At 45.5% G+C, this 18,065-nt stretch overlaps 1 protein-coding gene across 6 annotated transcripts in view; it reads right to left on the bottom strand.

Moving 5' to 3' along the window:
- Positions 1–1,565: 1,565 nt before the first annotated feature.
- Positions 1,566–18,065, bottom strand: part of Pdgfra (platelet derived growth factor receptor alpha) — a 44,653-nt gene continuing 28,153 nt past the window's right edge. For all 6 annotated transcript variants that reach the window (XM_060380763.1, XM_021652854.2, XM_021652856.2 and 3 more), the window contains exons 16-23: positions 16,913–17,079; positions 14,453–14,568; positions 13,999–14,121; positions 12,071–12,182; positions 10,891–10,990; positions 10,660–10,765; positions 6,240–6,481; positions 1,566–4,836 (exon numbers count right to left, since the gene is read on the bottom strand). In XM_060380763.1, the coding sequence (XP_060236746.1) occupies positions 4,689–4,836; positions 6,240–6,481; positions 10,660–10,765; positions 10,891–10,990; positions 12,071–12,182; positions 13,999–14,121; positions 14,453–14,568; positions 16,913–17,079 (1,114 nt within the window). In that variant the 3' untranslated portion in view covers positions 1,566–4,688. The remainder of the gene's footprint in view (positions 4,837–6,239; positions 6,482–10,659; positions 10,766–10,890; positions 10,991–12,070; positions 12,183–13,998; positions 14,122–14,452; positions 14,569–16,912; positions 17,080–18,065) is intronic.

Raw genomic sequence — 18,065 nt, 5'->3', positions numbered from 1 at the left:
CTAGTTAGGCTCCAACTTTGGTAGGCCAGTCTACAGCCCAAGCTCCACACAGAAAAAGCCTGGTTCTGGCGTGAAAGGTGATGAAATTCAAAACAGACAGGATACACACGGTCCAGGCGGAAGTCATTAATACCCACGAACAGTGATAAAGCAAAGTGCCATCTGCTGGGCTAATGCGACAAACCTTTAAAAAGTTCCAATTAGCCTATAAGCCAGAACTGGGGGGAGAGGGAGGCAAATACGTGCCCCTGCCATGTGAGACCATGTATCCGTGATTTCTCCATCCCTTTGTTTGCAAAGTGTGGATGATGGAACGTTATTGGTGCGTGAATTTACTTGGGAAATTACATTCATCATGCTTTAGGACATGGATGCTATTTGTGTATCCAGGTGGGATCTAACTGCTAATTAAGAACACATGTATATTTTCATACACATTTTAATGTAGGATGAAACCATTGTCCCTATTATAAACACTACTTGCTACTATTATATGCTGTTGGATTTAGCCTTTGCGTGTATTTGGAGTTGAAGATAATGAAACATTTCTGCTGCTGTTATCCTGAGGGAAATTGCCCAGCTTATGATGGATTCTGGTATAGTAGGCCGTTTTCCTGAGTTGCTTTTCATGAAACACGCCACTGTTAAAATCACAATGCCCATTATTAGAACTGGTGTATTTCAGCCTGAAAAGAAAAGGCTCTGATTGCAAACACGTAGAATAGTTCTTCAGGCTGAACTTGTCCATCACTTGTCTTTGAAAATACCAAAGAAGCCAGACAAGCTGCCTGTGCATGCTGACATTCTCAGCATCTCTTGCTTTCTCCTTGGCTCATCATGCAAATATTAGTGGGGTTTATATATCTGGAATTTCTAATCCCAGTACTATCATTATTCAGTTACGTGGTTTTTAGAAAAAGCACTAGTCTTGAGATACCTTCCCTGCCATTGAAAGACTCAAAATAAGTGTAAAAGATCCACTTAGAAGTTTTTAACCCTCCTAATTAAAAAAAAAAAAAAATCACTAGACCAGATAAATTAGGCAGGATTGTCTATTAAAGGATGGAACTGTGTATCTATTGTTTAGACAGAAGTGTTACTAGTCCCAGAAAGCTGTCTCCTTCCGGGGCTGAACCAAGGGGGAGCCAATACTCAACGAACAGCCTGTACTGAAAGATACAGGCTTGGATGCACTGAAGGGTACAGGCTTGGATCTCTAGGCTGTCTGAATCTGGGTAATAGGGAGTTATTTTGAAACAGGAACCTGTTTTCCAATTATTACCAAAATAATTTCCATTCATTAATGGCACTAACTTGTAGGATGGGATACCAGGAGACGGACAAAATGAGGACATACATCTGCACATAACTTTCAGGGAGGACGCCACAGCGTAGCAGAGGTGATGACGCACGGATGCAGGTTCATCATTGTACCAAATGTTGTCCAGAAAAGACGAGGGGGCCGCTCGTGTGTGATACCACGTTGGTGTATGGGAGATTTTCAGCATCCACTCGATGGTGTAGGAAGAGCGTTGAACGGTATTCTAACCAAACTGAAAACAAACTTTTAAGTCATATATAATAAATCATTTATTGAAATATAAAGATCTCCATTTACACTTTTTTAAAACAAAACATGAACAGGGGTATTTGGAAGCCATCTCCTACTGACTGGCAGGCCCTCCCTATGGAGTTAGTTACTCTCACGCATTCAACCACACCACCATTTTGGGGACATGTAAGTATTTTTCTCTTTATTACTTCTAAAATATAAATTTTGGACATTCAAAAGTGCAACAGTTAATGTGCCTGTGGGGAATATCACAGTTAAAAAAAAATATAAACAAAGGCAGTGATACAGCTTGTCATTACGTGTTTTGGCAGTATTCTCCAAGTCTACATAGCAACACATATATACATATCGATGTATAACATCATTTTATCTTACGTCCCTCTTCACAAATATAGGACCACTTTGTACAGGTTGGCAGGCCACATTTTAAGGACATCATTGATCATTTAGAAACTCACAAATTGTGTTCCTCCAGCCAGCTTTGATTGTCATCAATAAAAAATAGAAAGCAGGGAAGATTGCTAAATTTTCTTCCAGGGACTCTGCAGGAGGCCAGAAAGGAAATGAATCAGGAATACAGTCAAAACGCTGTTTAAAAATAAAAGCGTGTTCCTGCTGAGTGTGGTGGTTCAGACCTATAAGCCCAGCCCTTGGGAGGCAGAGGCGGTGGATCTCTGAGAGTTCAAGGCCAGCCTGGTTTTACACAGTGAGTTCCAGGACAGCCTCAGCTACGTAGAGGGACCCTGTCTCAGAAAACAAAAATGAATGTATTTCCACTTAATCTCAAAGGAGAGTGCTGCTGAGGATGGGAAACTGTTGGTCTGAGAAGCTTCATCCAACCTCATGTGGCGTACAAGGCCCCAAGTACCATCAGAATAAAAAGAACCGACAAAAGCAAGGCTGTGCAAATGGGTGATAAACAGAATGCTTGAGCATTTCTAGAAACGCAAATGTATTTCCAGGCTAATTGGCTCTAAAGAATCTAGTCAGGTTTTGGGGTTGGGTTTTTTTTTTTTTTTTTTTTCTTTTTTTAATTGGCCAATCTGGCTCAGTCTTCACACTTACTGTGAGAAGGGAAAGTTGGGGTTTGCGCTGAGATTATACCAGTAGGTAGTCAAGTACCTTGTTATTGCTTCTGAGGCTTCCAAAGCATCACCTGCTGGAAGAACATGCAGTGATTGCAGTAATCACAGCCCATGCTTCATTCGTACAGAGTCAGCAATTAGGCGCATCGCAGAGAATGCCAATGAACTCACACTAACCAGTTTGACAGTTAAGATGGTTGTGCTATCCTCCCTCTCAACCCCCCCCAATCAGGAAAACGTTTCCATCTTCTCCACCAAATACAGAGCTGGCTACACAAAGACCTGACACATGGGGTTGCATCGTTTGTGGGCATGCTTTGGAGTGGACGAGCTCAGACATCCCATCCAGTGGGAAGTGGCACCCACATTGACTAGAACTGGAAGATGTCTGCCCAAACCAAGATTTTGCTTTCTCAGCCTCAGCTAAGCCTGGAAACTTAAATTAAGGGTAGGAATTGCTGGATACGTGGCCTCAAATATTATTGACATGAAGCCAAGAACCTAAATAGTAGCCTTCCTGCATGGCTGACTTTTAGCCCAGTTCCAAATTTCAAAATTGTCCCACCCCACCCACGGCAACCCTCTGTAACCCAGGCTAGTGTTTCTGAGCACTGACTAATCAGAGGCGCCAAGGAGTTTATTAAAATATATATATAGCTTCCTGCTCCCTTCAGACCTAGTAATTCCAAATCTCTGGGGCAGAAAACCCAGAGACTAGTGACTGTAACTGTAGTTAACAGTGGGAACTAAAGAGCCAAGATAATGCCCACTTAACCTTCATTCAGCAGCACCATATGGTTCTGGGGTTTCCAGCTCTTTTTCTATAAGCCAAGAGAGGAGAGTGAGGGGCTGATGTTGAAGCATCCTTAAAGGTCAAAGGTTTAAAAAGTAGGAATGGGTGGGACCCATCAAAGTCATCACTGGTCATGAAAAACTTGTGTCCATCTGAGTCCCTTTGTAGATGATTCATTTCCACTAGGTCACAGCATGAGAAGTCACATTGGGCCCAGGCTTAAGCCTTTCTACTGAGAACATTGAGGACACACTGCTTTGCTTGCTTCTAATCCCGCTACTTCAGAGGTGATTAGCTGCTTTTAGTGCCTTGGGTTAGGAAGACTATTTCATACACAACATGGAAAACGTTTGGCTTTCTGGATGACTTACTACTTTTGCTCTGCTCTCTAGAGTTCGCTAACTTTAATCCGCTAAACCTATTCTATTTCATTGAGAAACATGTTACTTCATATAAATGTCAAAAACTGCCAAACTTGTCACCTGCTTAGTACGGGTGTTGTTCTAATTGTGCTTTCTCTGTAGGGAAGTCATGTTATAGGTTACATATTTAGCGTTATTGTTAACAGTAGTAGCGTTATAGGGATAGATGATAAGATACAGAGGAGTTCTTGGGTTCCTAAGAGACCCAAATCTATTACTCAAGGTTGGTTAGTTTTAATCTCTTGCCTCTTTAATACTAGTAAGACAGTAAAAACACAAAGGCTCCGGTACCTTTCCAAGTTCAAAGTGGTTTTGCATGTACTTCATGAGAAAAGTCAACAGCAGCTGGTACCGGATTGATTCCAAGAGGGAAGTATGTGGATGGATTGAGTGGTCTCTTCCAAAGTCCAGAGAGGAGAGTTAACACAAATCTAAACACAGCCTCGGTTAGAGTTATTTACATAATTACAATGCAGGAGTTGTGCTGCGTACAAATTGCGCATGTGGGAATCTCACCAGTGCCCTGGAAACGCAAAACTCGTCTTCTGTGGCCTGGTATTCCCTTGTCCATCCATTTCCAAACTTCACACGCCACTGAGATGCTACTGACGCGATGCCAGGGGCAACGCGGACAAAGTTCAAGCCAAGTATCCCGTTCATTCACAGAGGCTCCTGAGGCCCTTGTCTGGGAACTTCTCCTTCCACGTCACCCAGGTCCAGGTCCTCTTCTCAACCTTTGCATTGCAACAAAGTGGTTTTCCTAAAGGGATCCCAATGTGGCTCCGAGAGTAGAAGATAACCGCCAAAGCCGCCAGTTACAGGAAGCTGTCCTCCACCAGGTCTGAGGAATCTATGCCAATGTCATCCATCATGTCGATATCCTCAATGGTCTCATCCTCTCTCTTGATGAAGGTGGAGCTACTGGAGCCCGTCTCGATGGCACTCTCTTCCGAGGTCTGGGAGCTGATGGGATAGAAAAGCAAAGGCTAAGGTCATGGACAGATGGACAACAGGGGCTGCATTTCCAGGGTGGCTGTCTGAGGACTCTGCACAAGGTCCTTTCCTACTGAAGCATGTACAGCCAAGCATGGCAAGTTTGCTACCGAGCCAGCCATCGCCTCACAGAGCCAACACAAAACCAAAACACGGCCATCTTCACAGCCCTGCTCGCCTTCTTTCCTGCCACCGGCCTTTTGTGGAAGCTGCTAACAAGTTTCTACTTTCCCTGCCCATCCTATGGGTAAGCAAAGGCACTGAGAAAGGAAAACAAAGGAACAAAGTCAGTTGTGAAGTCACACCAGCAGCTGGCTGTCTCTGGAACCTCCTGAGCAGGAGGCTGGGGTCCCGCATTTCCCTCACTCTCCTGCTGTGCCCTTCCCTCTTCTCATTCACCCAGCCCCTCTGAATCTGAAGGCCCAGGGGAAGACAGGAGAAAAATGCTTTCATTTTCCCACCTATAAAAGGATACAGCAGAAGCCTCACCAACAAGACGTTAACAAGAATGATACCAACAGACACGCTAATGTGTCAGGGGGAAACTGAGGCAGCCTCTACTGGAGACAAAGAGCAACAGAAATGAACTAAGCAACTAAGAAATGAAGGAATGTTGATATCCAGAGAAATAGGCTTGCCCAGAGTGTTTGGTTAACTTCTTTTGATGCGGTCATGATGGGCATTGCACGAATGTTCTTATTCTTCGGAAGTGTATGACAGAATACTAGGGATGAAGTATCTTGGTGTTTTCTACTTAGCTTTGAGTGGCTGAGTGACAAATAAAAGTGTGTGTGTGTGTGTGTGTGTTTGAGTGTGTGTTAATGATCATGATGACAATGATGATGATATATATAAGCTAGATGAAATGAATGAGGCAAAATGTCAATCCCTGTCACCACTAATTGGTAGCTGTAAGCCTCACAATATTCCTGTGTACCAAACATTTTTAAAACAGAAGGTTTAGGTGTACGAGCCCTTGAGTCGCTGGCCTGCCAGGGCACTCTACCTGTCCTTCCTTCTCTAGATCCCCAACCCCACCTCTCTCAACATTGTCTTCAACTCCATGACCATTTAAGGCCTCAGAGGAGAAGTCGCTGTCACTACCCATCACAGCTTTGGTGGCCAGGTGATCTAAGGACTCGGATCAGAGATTGTTCACCAGAGAAGCACTCACCTGGGGAAGAGACGACGCCTCAGAATCATGTAGGGGGCATTTTCAAAACTTCACAGCCCACCTGGGAACGTGGCACCTTGTTGCCCGAGCACAGTTCACATCCCTGGTGGCCTCTGTCTCCCATGAGCCCTCCCTTCACCTCTGTCTCCCACGTCCTCCAGGCTAACACAGAGGAAAATGAGCAAGAACCCACACTTACCTGTGTCTGTTCCTCTTGCCCAGGTCATCCTCCTCCGGAACAGGGTCAATGTCTGGCAGGGGAATGATGTAGCCACTGTCTGCACTCAGTCTCTGTTCGTCCAGGCCACCTTCCCAGTCCTTCAGCTTGTCATCTTCATTTTTGTAAGTGACGCCGATGTACGCATTGTCGGAGTCCACACGCATGCGTGCCACAGCCGGATGGTCACTCTTTAGGAAGTCCAGGTGAATCTTTTCATAGCTCTGAAATTATTCATTTAAGACATTTACTCAAGTGTTACTGACAAACTGTAAAACGAGTGTAGACGTTTAGAACATGTGATTTACGCGTATGTGTTTCCACAAGGAGAACTGAGGGGGAATTATTTGCTAACCATAACCAGAAAGACATGTGGGACTTGAAAGAGGGACAGACAGCGCCACCAGACCGCTGGTAAGACTTCGGCTACAAAGAACCTCTCCCTAGGTCTTTAGCTGTAATGGGGTGCCTGCTACTCCCACCCAGGACAAACTTGGAGACAAAGGGCCCCATCACTGAGTCCCTCCAGAGCTCACAAGGGACTCATAGACTATGCAGAGGGCTTATTCTGCAAGCACCATTGCCAGCATCTTCCTGACCCCTGAGTGTTGGGGAAGTCTGGCTTTTGATGTGAAAAATCCTATCACCCCTTTGTGTATGTGATGGGGGAAGGAGGTGCGATTTCTCGCTTCTAATACAACACAATGGGCTTACATTTCTGCTGCTGAGCTCGTTCTCGTCCATTCTTCTCCCCATCACCTTCTTTCCCGCTCCCTGTTTCCCTCTGGTTGCTTCCCTTCCTTCCTCCAGACAGGTCTGCCTGCTTTCTTATCACACTTCGTTACACTCTCTAACCCCACCCACTTTAAGGTCCTTCTTTCTTCTCACAATCCCTGTCTGTTTCCTGACCTGCAGACACACACATAGGCATGTGTGCACTCGCACGCGTGCGCGCACACACACACACACACACACACACACACACACACAAATATAGGGGCTAGAGAGATGGCTCAGTCTTAGCTTTTGTTGCTCTTACAGAGGACACGAGTTCAGTTCCCAGCACCCACATTAGCTGGTTCACCACCTCCTATAATTCCAGCTCTAGGAATTTCCATGCCCTCTTCTGTCCACCACAGACACCTGCACACATGTAGTAGACATATGGACAAACAGTCCTACATATACATGAGTAAAAGTTTAAAAAGAAAATATTTAGATAAATAAATACACCTGTGTATATATTTATGTGTATGTATGTATACACACATAATTTTAAATTAGTCTCTACATACAGAAGAAACATGGTACTTGGTTTTGAGGGGTTTTTTTTTTGTTTTTTTTTTTGTGAGGTTTTTGTTTTCTGATGTTTTGTTTTGTTTTGTTTTGTTTTGTTTTGTTTTGTTTTGTTTGAGCCTGGCATATTTCACTTGATGTAATGATTTCCAGTTACAAACATTTTTCTGAAAACGTCACAATTTCATTTTGCTTATGAAGATGCCATTTGACCAAAAGTGCTCTGCAGATTCAACACCATCCCCATCAAAATTCCAACAACATTTTTTAAAGAACAAGGAAAACAATCCTAAAATACATATGAAAAAAACAAAAGACCCCAAATAGCCAAAGCAAGCAATCTTTAGTTTAAAAAAAAAAGAAAGAAAAAAAAGGCAATGCTGTAAATATCATAATTCCGAACACATAGTACCCAACCTCAAATTATACTACAGAGCCATGGAGTTTTATACTTCAACAGGATAGAATAGAGAATCTTGAAATAATCACACAGATGTAGCCACCCACTATTCGACGAAGGTGGTCATAATTTACACTGGAGAAAAGACAGCCTGTTTAACAATTGGGAAAACTAGAAGAATATGGAAGTAGCCAAACCTCTCACCTCACACAGAACTCAGTTCAAAATGAACCAAAGACCTGAAACTTTGAAACTTCTAGAAGAAAACATTCCAAGATATAGCCACAGGTAAGAGCTTTCTGAGGCCGACTCTGAAAGCACAGGAAACGAGCAAGAACTGACTAATGGGGCCAAGCAGGTGGTGCATGCCATCAATCCCAGCATCAGAGGTGGGAGGATCTCTGTGAGTTCGAGGCCAGCCTGGTCTATGTAGTGAGTTCCAAGCCAGCCAGGGCTACATGGTTAGACCCTGTCTCACATACACATGAAAAAATTAAATTAAATTAAATTAAATTAAATAAATGAATGAATAAATAACAAATGGGATCAAATAAAATATAAAAGCTTCAATACAAGGCTGGGTATGGTGACATATGCCTTTAATCCCAGCACTCAAGAATCAGAGGCAAGCAGATCTTTGCGACACTGAGGTCAGCTGGGAATACTCAGGGAGTTCCGGGCCAGCCAGGGTTACATGGTAAGATGTGTCTACAACAATAAATAAAGAGCCGGGTGAAGTGGTCATGCCTTCCATCTCAGTGCTAGGAAGGCAGAGGAAGGAGGATCTCTGTGAGTTCTATCTAGCAAGTTCCAGCTCAGCCAGAGACAAAAAGTGAGACCCTGTCTCAAAACGATAATAATAAAAAATAATAAAGAAGGAAAAGAGGAAATAATAAAGCTTTTGTGCAGCAAAACAATCACAAAAGTGAAAAGAAAGCCCCAAGAATGGGGTGAAAAGGCCCTGCCAAATACACAGACAATGGATTCGTATGTAAGCTAGGTAAAGAACTGCAAAGCACACACACAATATTTAATCAATAAATTGGCTTATAAACTGAATATTTAACTTTCAAAACAATAAATACTGCTGGGTGTGGTCACATGCCTGTAATCCCAGCACTCAGGGAGGAAGTGACAGATGGATCTCTGTGAGTTCGAGGCTAGCCTGATCTGCAAAGCAAGTCTAGAATAGCCAAAGGCTACACAGGAAACCCCTGTCTCAAAAAACCATAGATAGATAGATAGATAGATAGATAGATAGATAGATAGATAGATAGATAGATAGATGTGTTCAATATGCTTAGCCATTGGAGGAAAGGAAAGCCACTTAATCCAGTCAAAGTGGCTATCAAGAAGAAAGCAAATGCCGACAAATACTGACAAGGTTGTCTTGATGAAGGCGGTTACATACATCCATACCGGAAGTCTATATGGAGGTAACACTCCTCAAAAGTAAAAACACCACTAAAAGTAAGTTGTGACATGGTGACAAATATATTTAAGCCCAGGATTTGGGAGTCTGAGGCCAGACTGGCCTCCATAGTGACTTCCTAGAAAGCCAGAACTACACAGAGAGACCCTGACTCAAAAAGCAAACAAAGCCGGGCATGGTGGCACACACCTTTTATCCCAGCACTCAGGGAGGCAGAGGCAAGTAGATCGATGCGAGTTCGAGGCCAGCTTGGTCTACAAAGAGAGTCCAGGACAGCCAAGGCTACCCAGAGAAACCCTGTCCTAAAACAAAACCAAAAAGCAGACAAGCAGACAGAAAACTAAAAGGATAATTACCATATGACCTAACTATTTTCCTCTGATGTACACACCCAAAGAACTCTAAGTCAACGCACCACAGAGAACCATCTGTGAATAGCACAGCACCATCCACAACTGACAGAAAGGGAAGACCCCTGCTTAGCAGTAGTATCTTCTTCCCGTGGACAGAGAATCTTCAACTGAGCTGGGAAAATTCTTGCTACCTTCCCCCCGGGGTCTTGTATGAGAGGCACCACAGGGGCTAGAGCAACCAAGACTGACACACTGAACTTTCAGGTCAAATGAGGGGAGGCTCCAGGGCAAAGTACTGATGTCACAGCTCGAGAAGGAAGAGAAATGGACCAGTCTGCAGTGCCTAGCCTGAGATGAGATTCATCACCCACGAGTGCGTGCGTGCGTGGCCTCCCTTCTCGAGGCGTCAGCAGAAAATTGCTCTATTCATTTACGGCTCCCGCGTAGGTCCATGAAATCACATTTGTTCCCTTGAACAATGCTTTCTGTGCCACAGGAAACCAGCTGGAGTCACAGATAACAGCTGGGACCGTCCCCTCCAGTCAGCTGGTAAAAAGCTGGTTTCAGATGAATTTAAGTACATTCAAATGAGCGATTTAATGGCCTCAGATGTCCTGAGAGTTCTAACTGAACTCTCACTTCAGAGCCTCAAATGTCTGGGGGGGTGAAGTGCTTACAGGTGTCGCGAATATAAGATGAAAGGGAGCCCTGTGGGAAGGGGGGCAGTTCTATTCATCGTTGCTACTGGGGTCCCGGAGAGCACTCCCCGAAGCCATGGTCACAAGATCACACAGTCTGTGTCCTCCTCTGAAAGTGTTCCTTTCAGACAGTGCTCGGCCTCACTGCTCGTTGGCATAACTGCCAGCCTGTTCTCCTCCTGGAACCTCATCCTCCTACCCGCTGTCACCGGCTCAAACCGACCTTTTTATACTGTCCGGGCAGTAGATTCTCCACGATCTCACTCAGGTGGTAGAAGGAAGGTCTCTTCTCCGGCTCGCTGTTCCAGCACTGTACCATAATGTCATAGCTGCAGAGGCAGAGCTCAGGGTGAGCGTGGGCGTGCGCGTGGAGGGCAGCCATGCCCTCACCCCCATCCCAGACCCTGAAGCACAGGCGTAGTGGGCCCATGGGAGGGGGTGGGGGGAGACTTACACTTCACTGGTGGCATGGTCAGGTTTGGCCATCCGGTATCCACTCTTGATCTTGTTGTAGAAAGTAGAGTCAACCATCATGCCAGGATAGGGCGTACCACCTAAGAGCCAGAAAGGATAACCAGATGAAGGAGGGTCTCTGCTGTACCGCACACCTTTGATCCTCATGTCCTGATGCTTTCAAAGACCCTGTAGGGTATCATCCCCTTGACTCAGGAGGATGGGTCCAACTTGCCATAGCAGTCTTGGTTAATCAAGTTCAATTATTTGGGGCCAAAAGGATGCAGCGTTGACGGGGGGGAGGGAAATACCAAAGCGTTTGATAGTGATTCTAACTGCTACATCTGCAAATACAAACACACAAGGCGGGGAGGCCTTCTAAGCCACTAACGGTAAGAATGTCGTTTTCATCAGAACTGTCCACATAATTAGAGCCAAAGTCAAAGCTAGGGCCTGAAAGGCTGGTAATTTGCTGTTTCGAGAGAGTTCACGGCTTCAGGAAAAGGAAAGAAACTAGAAGAGAGAGCACTGTGTGGAACAGATAGCCAAGGCCAGGTCAAGTTCAGTTCCCTCTCTGAAGCTTCTAAAATCGCTCCAAGACTCCTGTGTCCTTCCTCTGAACCCACATTACAGCTTACAGGGTTTACCTCCAAGTGCCACATGCCTGCAAAGGTCACAGTCATACCTCGTCACCATTCGCTTACCACCCTCCCTGGCAGCAGGCACCTGATTTGTCCAGGCCCTGGTGACAAGTGACCAAATGTTAAGGGTTTTGTTTTTTTTTTTTCCTCTTCCTTGCCACACTGCCTCTCAGCTGAGCATCATTCACCATCACGTTAGGGGGAGAAAACTACTGGTGAACTATCTAATGGAGTCCAAAGTGAAAAGGCAGATGTCGTCATTGGAAGCATTTTCTATGGGGGTGGCGGGGGGAAATCACTCCGGAGCCACGGGGGAGAGAAAAAGGGTGGTGGCCAGGGTGAGGAAGCAGCCCACAGAGACCCCTTCTGGTTCTACTCAGACATGGTCAGGGCAGACTTGTGGAGTGAAGCAGCTACAGTGCCAGGGGTTGATGCTACATGTGTCATCCTAGAAGCTGGCATTCTGGATCCGGGACAGACACAGATCCCTTCTAGCGCTATGCAGAATAAGCCACACAAACCGAGCAGCCAAGCCCGTACCAAGGGAAAAGATTTCCCAGAGCAGAATGCCATAAGACCAGACGTCACTCAGTGTGGTGTAGAGGTTGTCAAAGATGCTCTCGGGCGCCATCCACTTCACAGGCAGGAAAGTCTGCAGGGAAGGAGAGAGGTGATTAACCCACAGGCTATGTTCTGATGTCGGCAGAAGAAGAAGCAGAAAGGGCTCCTCCCTGGGCTGTGAACAAGGCATTAAAGATCTTCCCTGCATCATGTCTCTTCTGTGTTTGCTAGGCAACTAGGTAGGTTGTGTGTGCCTCTCTCTGTGTGTGTGTGTGTGTGTGTGTGTGTGTGTGTGTGTGTGTGTCCTGTTGCCTGTGTGCACACATATGGAAGCCAAAAGCTTCTGATGTTGTTCCTCAGGATACAGTCCACCTATGTTTTTTTGTTGTTGTTTTATTTTTTTTCTCTGAGACGGATCTCTCACTGGCCTGGGACTCACCAATTCAGGTAGGTTGCCTAGCAAAGGAGCTGCTGGGGGTCTGCCTATCCTCCCCGGCCACTATGTCTGTCTTTTGACATGAGTTCTGGAGGTCAGACGCAGGTACCCTCTCTCTGAGCTTTCTCCGTAGCCCCACAGTGTCAATTCTTAGCAAACAACAAACAAGGAACGGCCAACGTCACTTCTTATCTCTTCTGAAGGAATGGTGTACTTAAAAATATTTAACCTTCAATTTACCAATAAAGTATGACCTTTGAGCAGACCAGTCCCCCAGTTTTCAGGTAACCCTAGGAGCAAAAGTAAGCACAGACACAGCAACCTGGAAACCAATGACAGCCTCCAGACGATACAAAACAAGTGGGGATTTTCCACCACAAAAGGACAAGACCCCGAGATGTGTCTCTTCCGAAAAGGTGGTCTAAACCTCGGGCAAAATGCTGAGTGTGGTCAGATACATAGTGCATCATCCTTCATGCCAGTATCCTTCATCCACCGCCCCCCCAACCCCAGATGACTAAGAGAACAGCAGACATTCATAACCTATGGTGAGAAATCATTTTCACCCAAGTTTGGCAACTCGGCCAGGGTGCCTGCGAGGAGCCGCGGATACGGTCATGGAGCGTGAGCTGGGGCGCAGAGCATGGACAGAGGCCACTGCCCCTGCCCAGGCAGATGCTGCAGCCCTATGAGCTGTCTTGTACCAGTGGAGCAGAGGGACACTTAATTATAACTATGGGTGGCAGATGTGTCCCGAACTCCTCATGTGCTTGCAGGCTGATGGGACAGAGAGGGTGGTAATGAAGCCATCTTTAAAGACAACGGAGTGTTCTATTCATCCAAGCGGTCTTGGTGTGCTAAAGGTTAAGCTTGCCTGCTGCACGTCCGATAAGAGCTTAAAAACTAGAGACCTCCCTGGAAATACACACTTGTGTGTCCATGTATATTGATTACGGGATATTATTTATTAGGAATTAACGCTTAGTGGCTGTGTCTAATTGTTCTTTTTTTTTTTTAATTTTTACATGTATTGCTGTTTTGCCTGCAGTATCTATACACCGCAGGCCTGCCTAGAGAGTATCAAAGCCAGAAAAGGTCATCGGGTCCCTAGACCTGGAGTACCAGGCGGTTGGGAGCTGCCACGTGAGGGCTGGAAATTGAACCCAGACCCTCGGCAAGTGCTCTTCTGAACCACTGGGCCATCTCTCCAGCCCCTGATGGGCGCTTCCATATACTAAGCACTGACCTTGTAGCGATCTAGGAAATGGGTGATGCTACATACCAGCCCTAGTACCCGCTGGAACCAACCCCAGGGTGTCTGACTGTTAAGATTTCCCTGCTGAGACCTCTGGAGCCAAGCAATAAACCTATATCAGAAACGTGACTCCTGAATTAAGACATAACCACGACTTCAAAGAGTAACGAGGGTGTGGGAGGACAAGCAGTGAGGATGGGGGCGGGGGGAACATACGCTGCCTTTTGACACGTAGTTGGAATCATGCATGATGTCTCTGGCCAGACCAAAGTCACAGATCTTCACAATCTTCCCTTGTGCCAGGAGGACGTTGCGGGCAGCCAGGTCCCGGTGGACACACTACATGGAAAGGAAAAGAAAAAAAAAAAAAAAAAAGCAAGCTTCAGAACGGCTCCAGCTAAGGCCACCAAGACTCCTGCAAAGCTGGCAAAAGCGGTGGTGCTTTAAATGCGCCCTGGCAGGAAGAACTTGCCCTCTCCTTCCTGCCTCTTCCTGAGGTTATGGGGAAAGACAGACAAACATCAGTGAGGTCAGACTCCAAGCCTGATGCTGAGAAGCTACTCTAAGATGGGAGCAGCTCCAAGACCTTCCTCCCAGCATTTCTTTCCATGGCCCTTTCCTCTGAAGCTAGGGCTGCCTTCTGAAGGGGTCTCTGTTGCCTTGAACTTACATTTTTCGAAGCCAAGAATTCCATTCCTCTGGCAACTTGATAGGTGAAGCTCAATAAATCCAGCAAGGTCAGACCCTCGGAGCCATCATCCGAAAGGAGGTTTTTGACTTCTGAGTCTGTGGGAAGGAGTCAAACATGTCAGTGTTGGGTGAAAGTATCGGGACCCCCCAGTACTGATACCCTGGGTCTGGCAGGTTGCAGAGGCTTGTCCAAAGATCTCTTCCAAAAGCATTCTTTTTCATAGTTTTTAGACTTCACAGGGTACAGAAACTGTGCAAAGGAGGGTGCGGGTGTGGCACAGGGCTACACCATTTGCCCAGCATTCACGACACACATTTCAACCCCCAATACTAAAAAAAAAAGAAAGAAAGAAAGAACTAATAGTTCTTTCTTCCAAAACAAATATGCACAGGTTGAGCATTCCTGGCTCAAAATCCTGGCTTCAAACATCCAAAACTTATTTAGCATCAGTGTGATGGCAAAAGTAAAAATTCCCCTGCCAGACTTCATGTGACAGATCATAGTCAAAACACAAGCACACACACACACATACACACAAAAATAACTGTATAAAATTACTGTCAGCTATGTGTCTGAGGTGTGCATGAAACAGATACGAATTTGTATTTAGATTTGGCTCCCAACCCCAAGATATCTCATTATGTATATGCAAATATTCCAAAATCTGAAGGAGAAAAAAAAAACAACAACATTCAAAACGCATTCAGTTCCAAGAATTTCAGATAAGAGACACCCAGCCTGCATGCACAAACACATACCTGGGGAGGGGAGTAGTTACACGCATAATGATTAGTCAAACCAACCTCCTCCATGGATCCTCAGGTTTGTTTTTGCCCTTGGATTCCATTTTCCACCTAGTCCTATCACCACAGCCATCTTAGAGACCACACACACGCACGCACGCACACGCACGCACACACACTCACACACACTGAGCTTGTCTGTGAAATTTTTGAAGTTTGCTTCATTGCCCTTTCACTCTGTGTATAATTTGCCAGTTAAATCAACTATCCCACAGACAAGGCAGCCAACCGAAAGGACAGTGCCTGTAACTCATCCACTCTCCCCCATTCATCCCCTCTGGAAGGGCCCCTGGGTTTTTGAGGAAGGCAGTTCTCAGTACTTCTTGACGATTTTCAGGCCAGTGATGAGTAACTTGGGCCATTCATATTTTTTTTTTTCAGCCAGCTAAGGGAAGGCCAGAAAACTGTGGTCTGCCTGCCAGCAGGACATAGGCCGAGCATGACTCAGGTCCCCTAACTCTGGTGCCAAGTCCAGCAGCTCTGCCTGGGAAGCAATGTAAACTATTTTTAACCATATGGGAGTGGAAAGGAAGCGCTGGTTCCAACAACTCTCATTGGATAAACTTTTGAGAAGTGTTTGGAAGTTCACCCATTTGGCAATGGGAAGTGAATAAAGCTTCAGATACGGAAAATATTATTACACACTGAATTTTGCAAAACAAGCATGTTTTTTTTTTTTAATGGATCGTCCCTTTCGCTTAAGAACTCTGAAAGCATTCAGAGCATATTAGAGATTTTTCAGAAACGATTTCCATGGCAGCCCTGCCCTTTTGCAGCAGCTGAGGAGAGGCTCAAGCAGCAGAGCCTCAGAAAAAGCTCAGGCCATCTAGACACACTTCAAGGGTGTGGTTTGGCTAGAGCCCTGGAGTGGCCACCAGGGCAGGTATGAGGCGCTCCGTCTGCTGTGGTGTCCCCATGTGGCAGCCTGGAGTTTACAAATGAACTCCTCCCCGACAGACACATAGCTGTTTTCAAAACAGAAGGGGCTGCTTTCAACAAAAGTCAATAGAAACACTTGTCAGAAAATGTAACCTCAAACTGTCTACCTGCCAGCTACTATCACAAACTGTGTGTTAGAAAAGCTAAGAAGCAAGGATTATGGAGCTCCCAGAAAAACAAAAAACCAAAACAAAAGAAAACCATCAGGAAACAATGTAAAATTGTTTCAGTTCGGCCATTGAGAAGACACCAATTATTGCCGCTTTCATTTTTTTTTTTTTTTTTAAACAAAAGACATGTTAACAAGAAAAGATCATTATAGCAGAATGGATTATTTATTTAAAGCAACTACATTTAAAGTTTGAGAAATGGATTACATCATATCTGTCTTTAGTCTTTATTGTTATCTTTACAATATTAGATAGCTTCCCCCCTCCCCCCCAGGGCTGGAGAATGAAGTATATATGCACCAGGCAAGCAACATACCATCCAGCTACATTGCCAAGCCCTTGTCTTTAGTCTTCTCACTCACAGACCACAAATCTACAAGAAGATGTCTAGGCCCAGCTGAAAAGGCCTGCACCTAGGGGGTCACCCAGCTGGGCGTGACCACCTCCCATCCGCTTTCCCTTCCTCTGAGGAGCATGTTAAACCCCAGAAAGATCGTATTTGCCAGAAGGGGCACTGGCACTTTTACCTAGCATAGATTTCTTCTTATAGGAGGCTGGCCGGTCATACAGCGGTCTCTGGATGTCAGAGTACTTAGAAACCTCTTTCCTTTCAAGCATGGGCACGTACTGTGTGGTGTCGGCTTGCTTCATGTCCATGTAGTCTCCGTTGTTTTCAAAAGATAAAATCACGTAACTACATAAGAGAAAAGGAAAAGAAAGGAGGAAAAAAAAAAAGACAAATGAATTTCACCCCCAGTGGCCTCTAATGTGTTCATAGATAACTACGCACATGCTAATGTGGGTCCCTACAGTGTGCCATTAACGGAGGGAGTTATCAAGGGCTTGGGGATGAGCATCAACAGTCTCCGTGTGCCCGATGCTCATGGGGTGGTCCAGGCAGACAGATGAACGGTAATCAGTCATGAATGCCTGGGTCATCTCAAACCCAGGTGTGCTAGGAAGGAAGGGTGATGCTGATGACACTGGAAGAAAAAAAAAAATGTCCCCTGGGAGGAAGCAAGCTCTTAATGCTACCTCAGGAGAAGAGAAATGCTGTAGGCCCAACCGGGCCCCACAAATGGAAGCTGCCACGATTCATCTTCATTTTTTACTCCTCTGTCTCCAGTTCTTCCTCTACACATCCTCACAAATAGCGCATACACCCCCAGGAGCCACAGGAAAGTTGGGGGCTACGTTCCCATAAAAACAAAAAAATGTTCTGAGTCAGCAGCCATTGAGGAGTTCGTGACAGGAAGGCAGGCACCGTTGTCTGCTGTCAGTTCAGTGGCCACGAGGCCCCGTGGCTCAGGCAGACAGTTCCCACAACTCAAATATAATGAACACCAATTTGGAGCCCATTAAGTGATCCAAGTGTGAGAGAGGGGTCCTTGTGCTTTCACTTAGAAGTTTTAACAACAGAGAAGAGACAAGTGTGTATCACTGTCCCAGGTTCTGAAAGGACCAACAACAGCTCAAGTCTGGAGATCCTCCAACAGCTCCTTGCAAGGCACAAATGGCATCCCTTGCCAGAGCTGCATTTGCATGTCCTGAGGAATCACATACAAAAAAAAAAAGAATGTCTCCTAGAAGGATCCCAGCTTCCCCTGTCATTTAAACCTAGCAGTACAGCCTTTCTATGTAATGACCTAGTCCAAAACAGACACAGATAGATACAGATAG

This window comes from Meriones unguiculatus, chromosome 3 (genome assembly GCF_030254825.1).
Source record: "Meriones unguiculatus strain TT.TT164.6M chromosome 3, Bangor_MerUng_6.1, whole genome shotgun sequence".
In the NCBI taxonomy this organism is placed as follows: domain Eukaryota; kingdom Metazoa; phylum Chordata; class Mammalia; order Rodentia; family Muridae; genus Meriones; species Meriones unguiculatus.
This window is presented reverse-complemented; position numbering and strand designations above follow the sequence as displayed.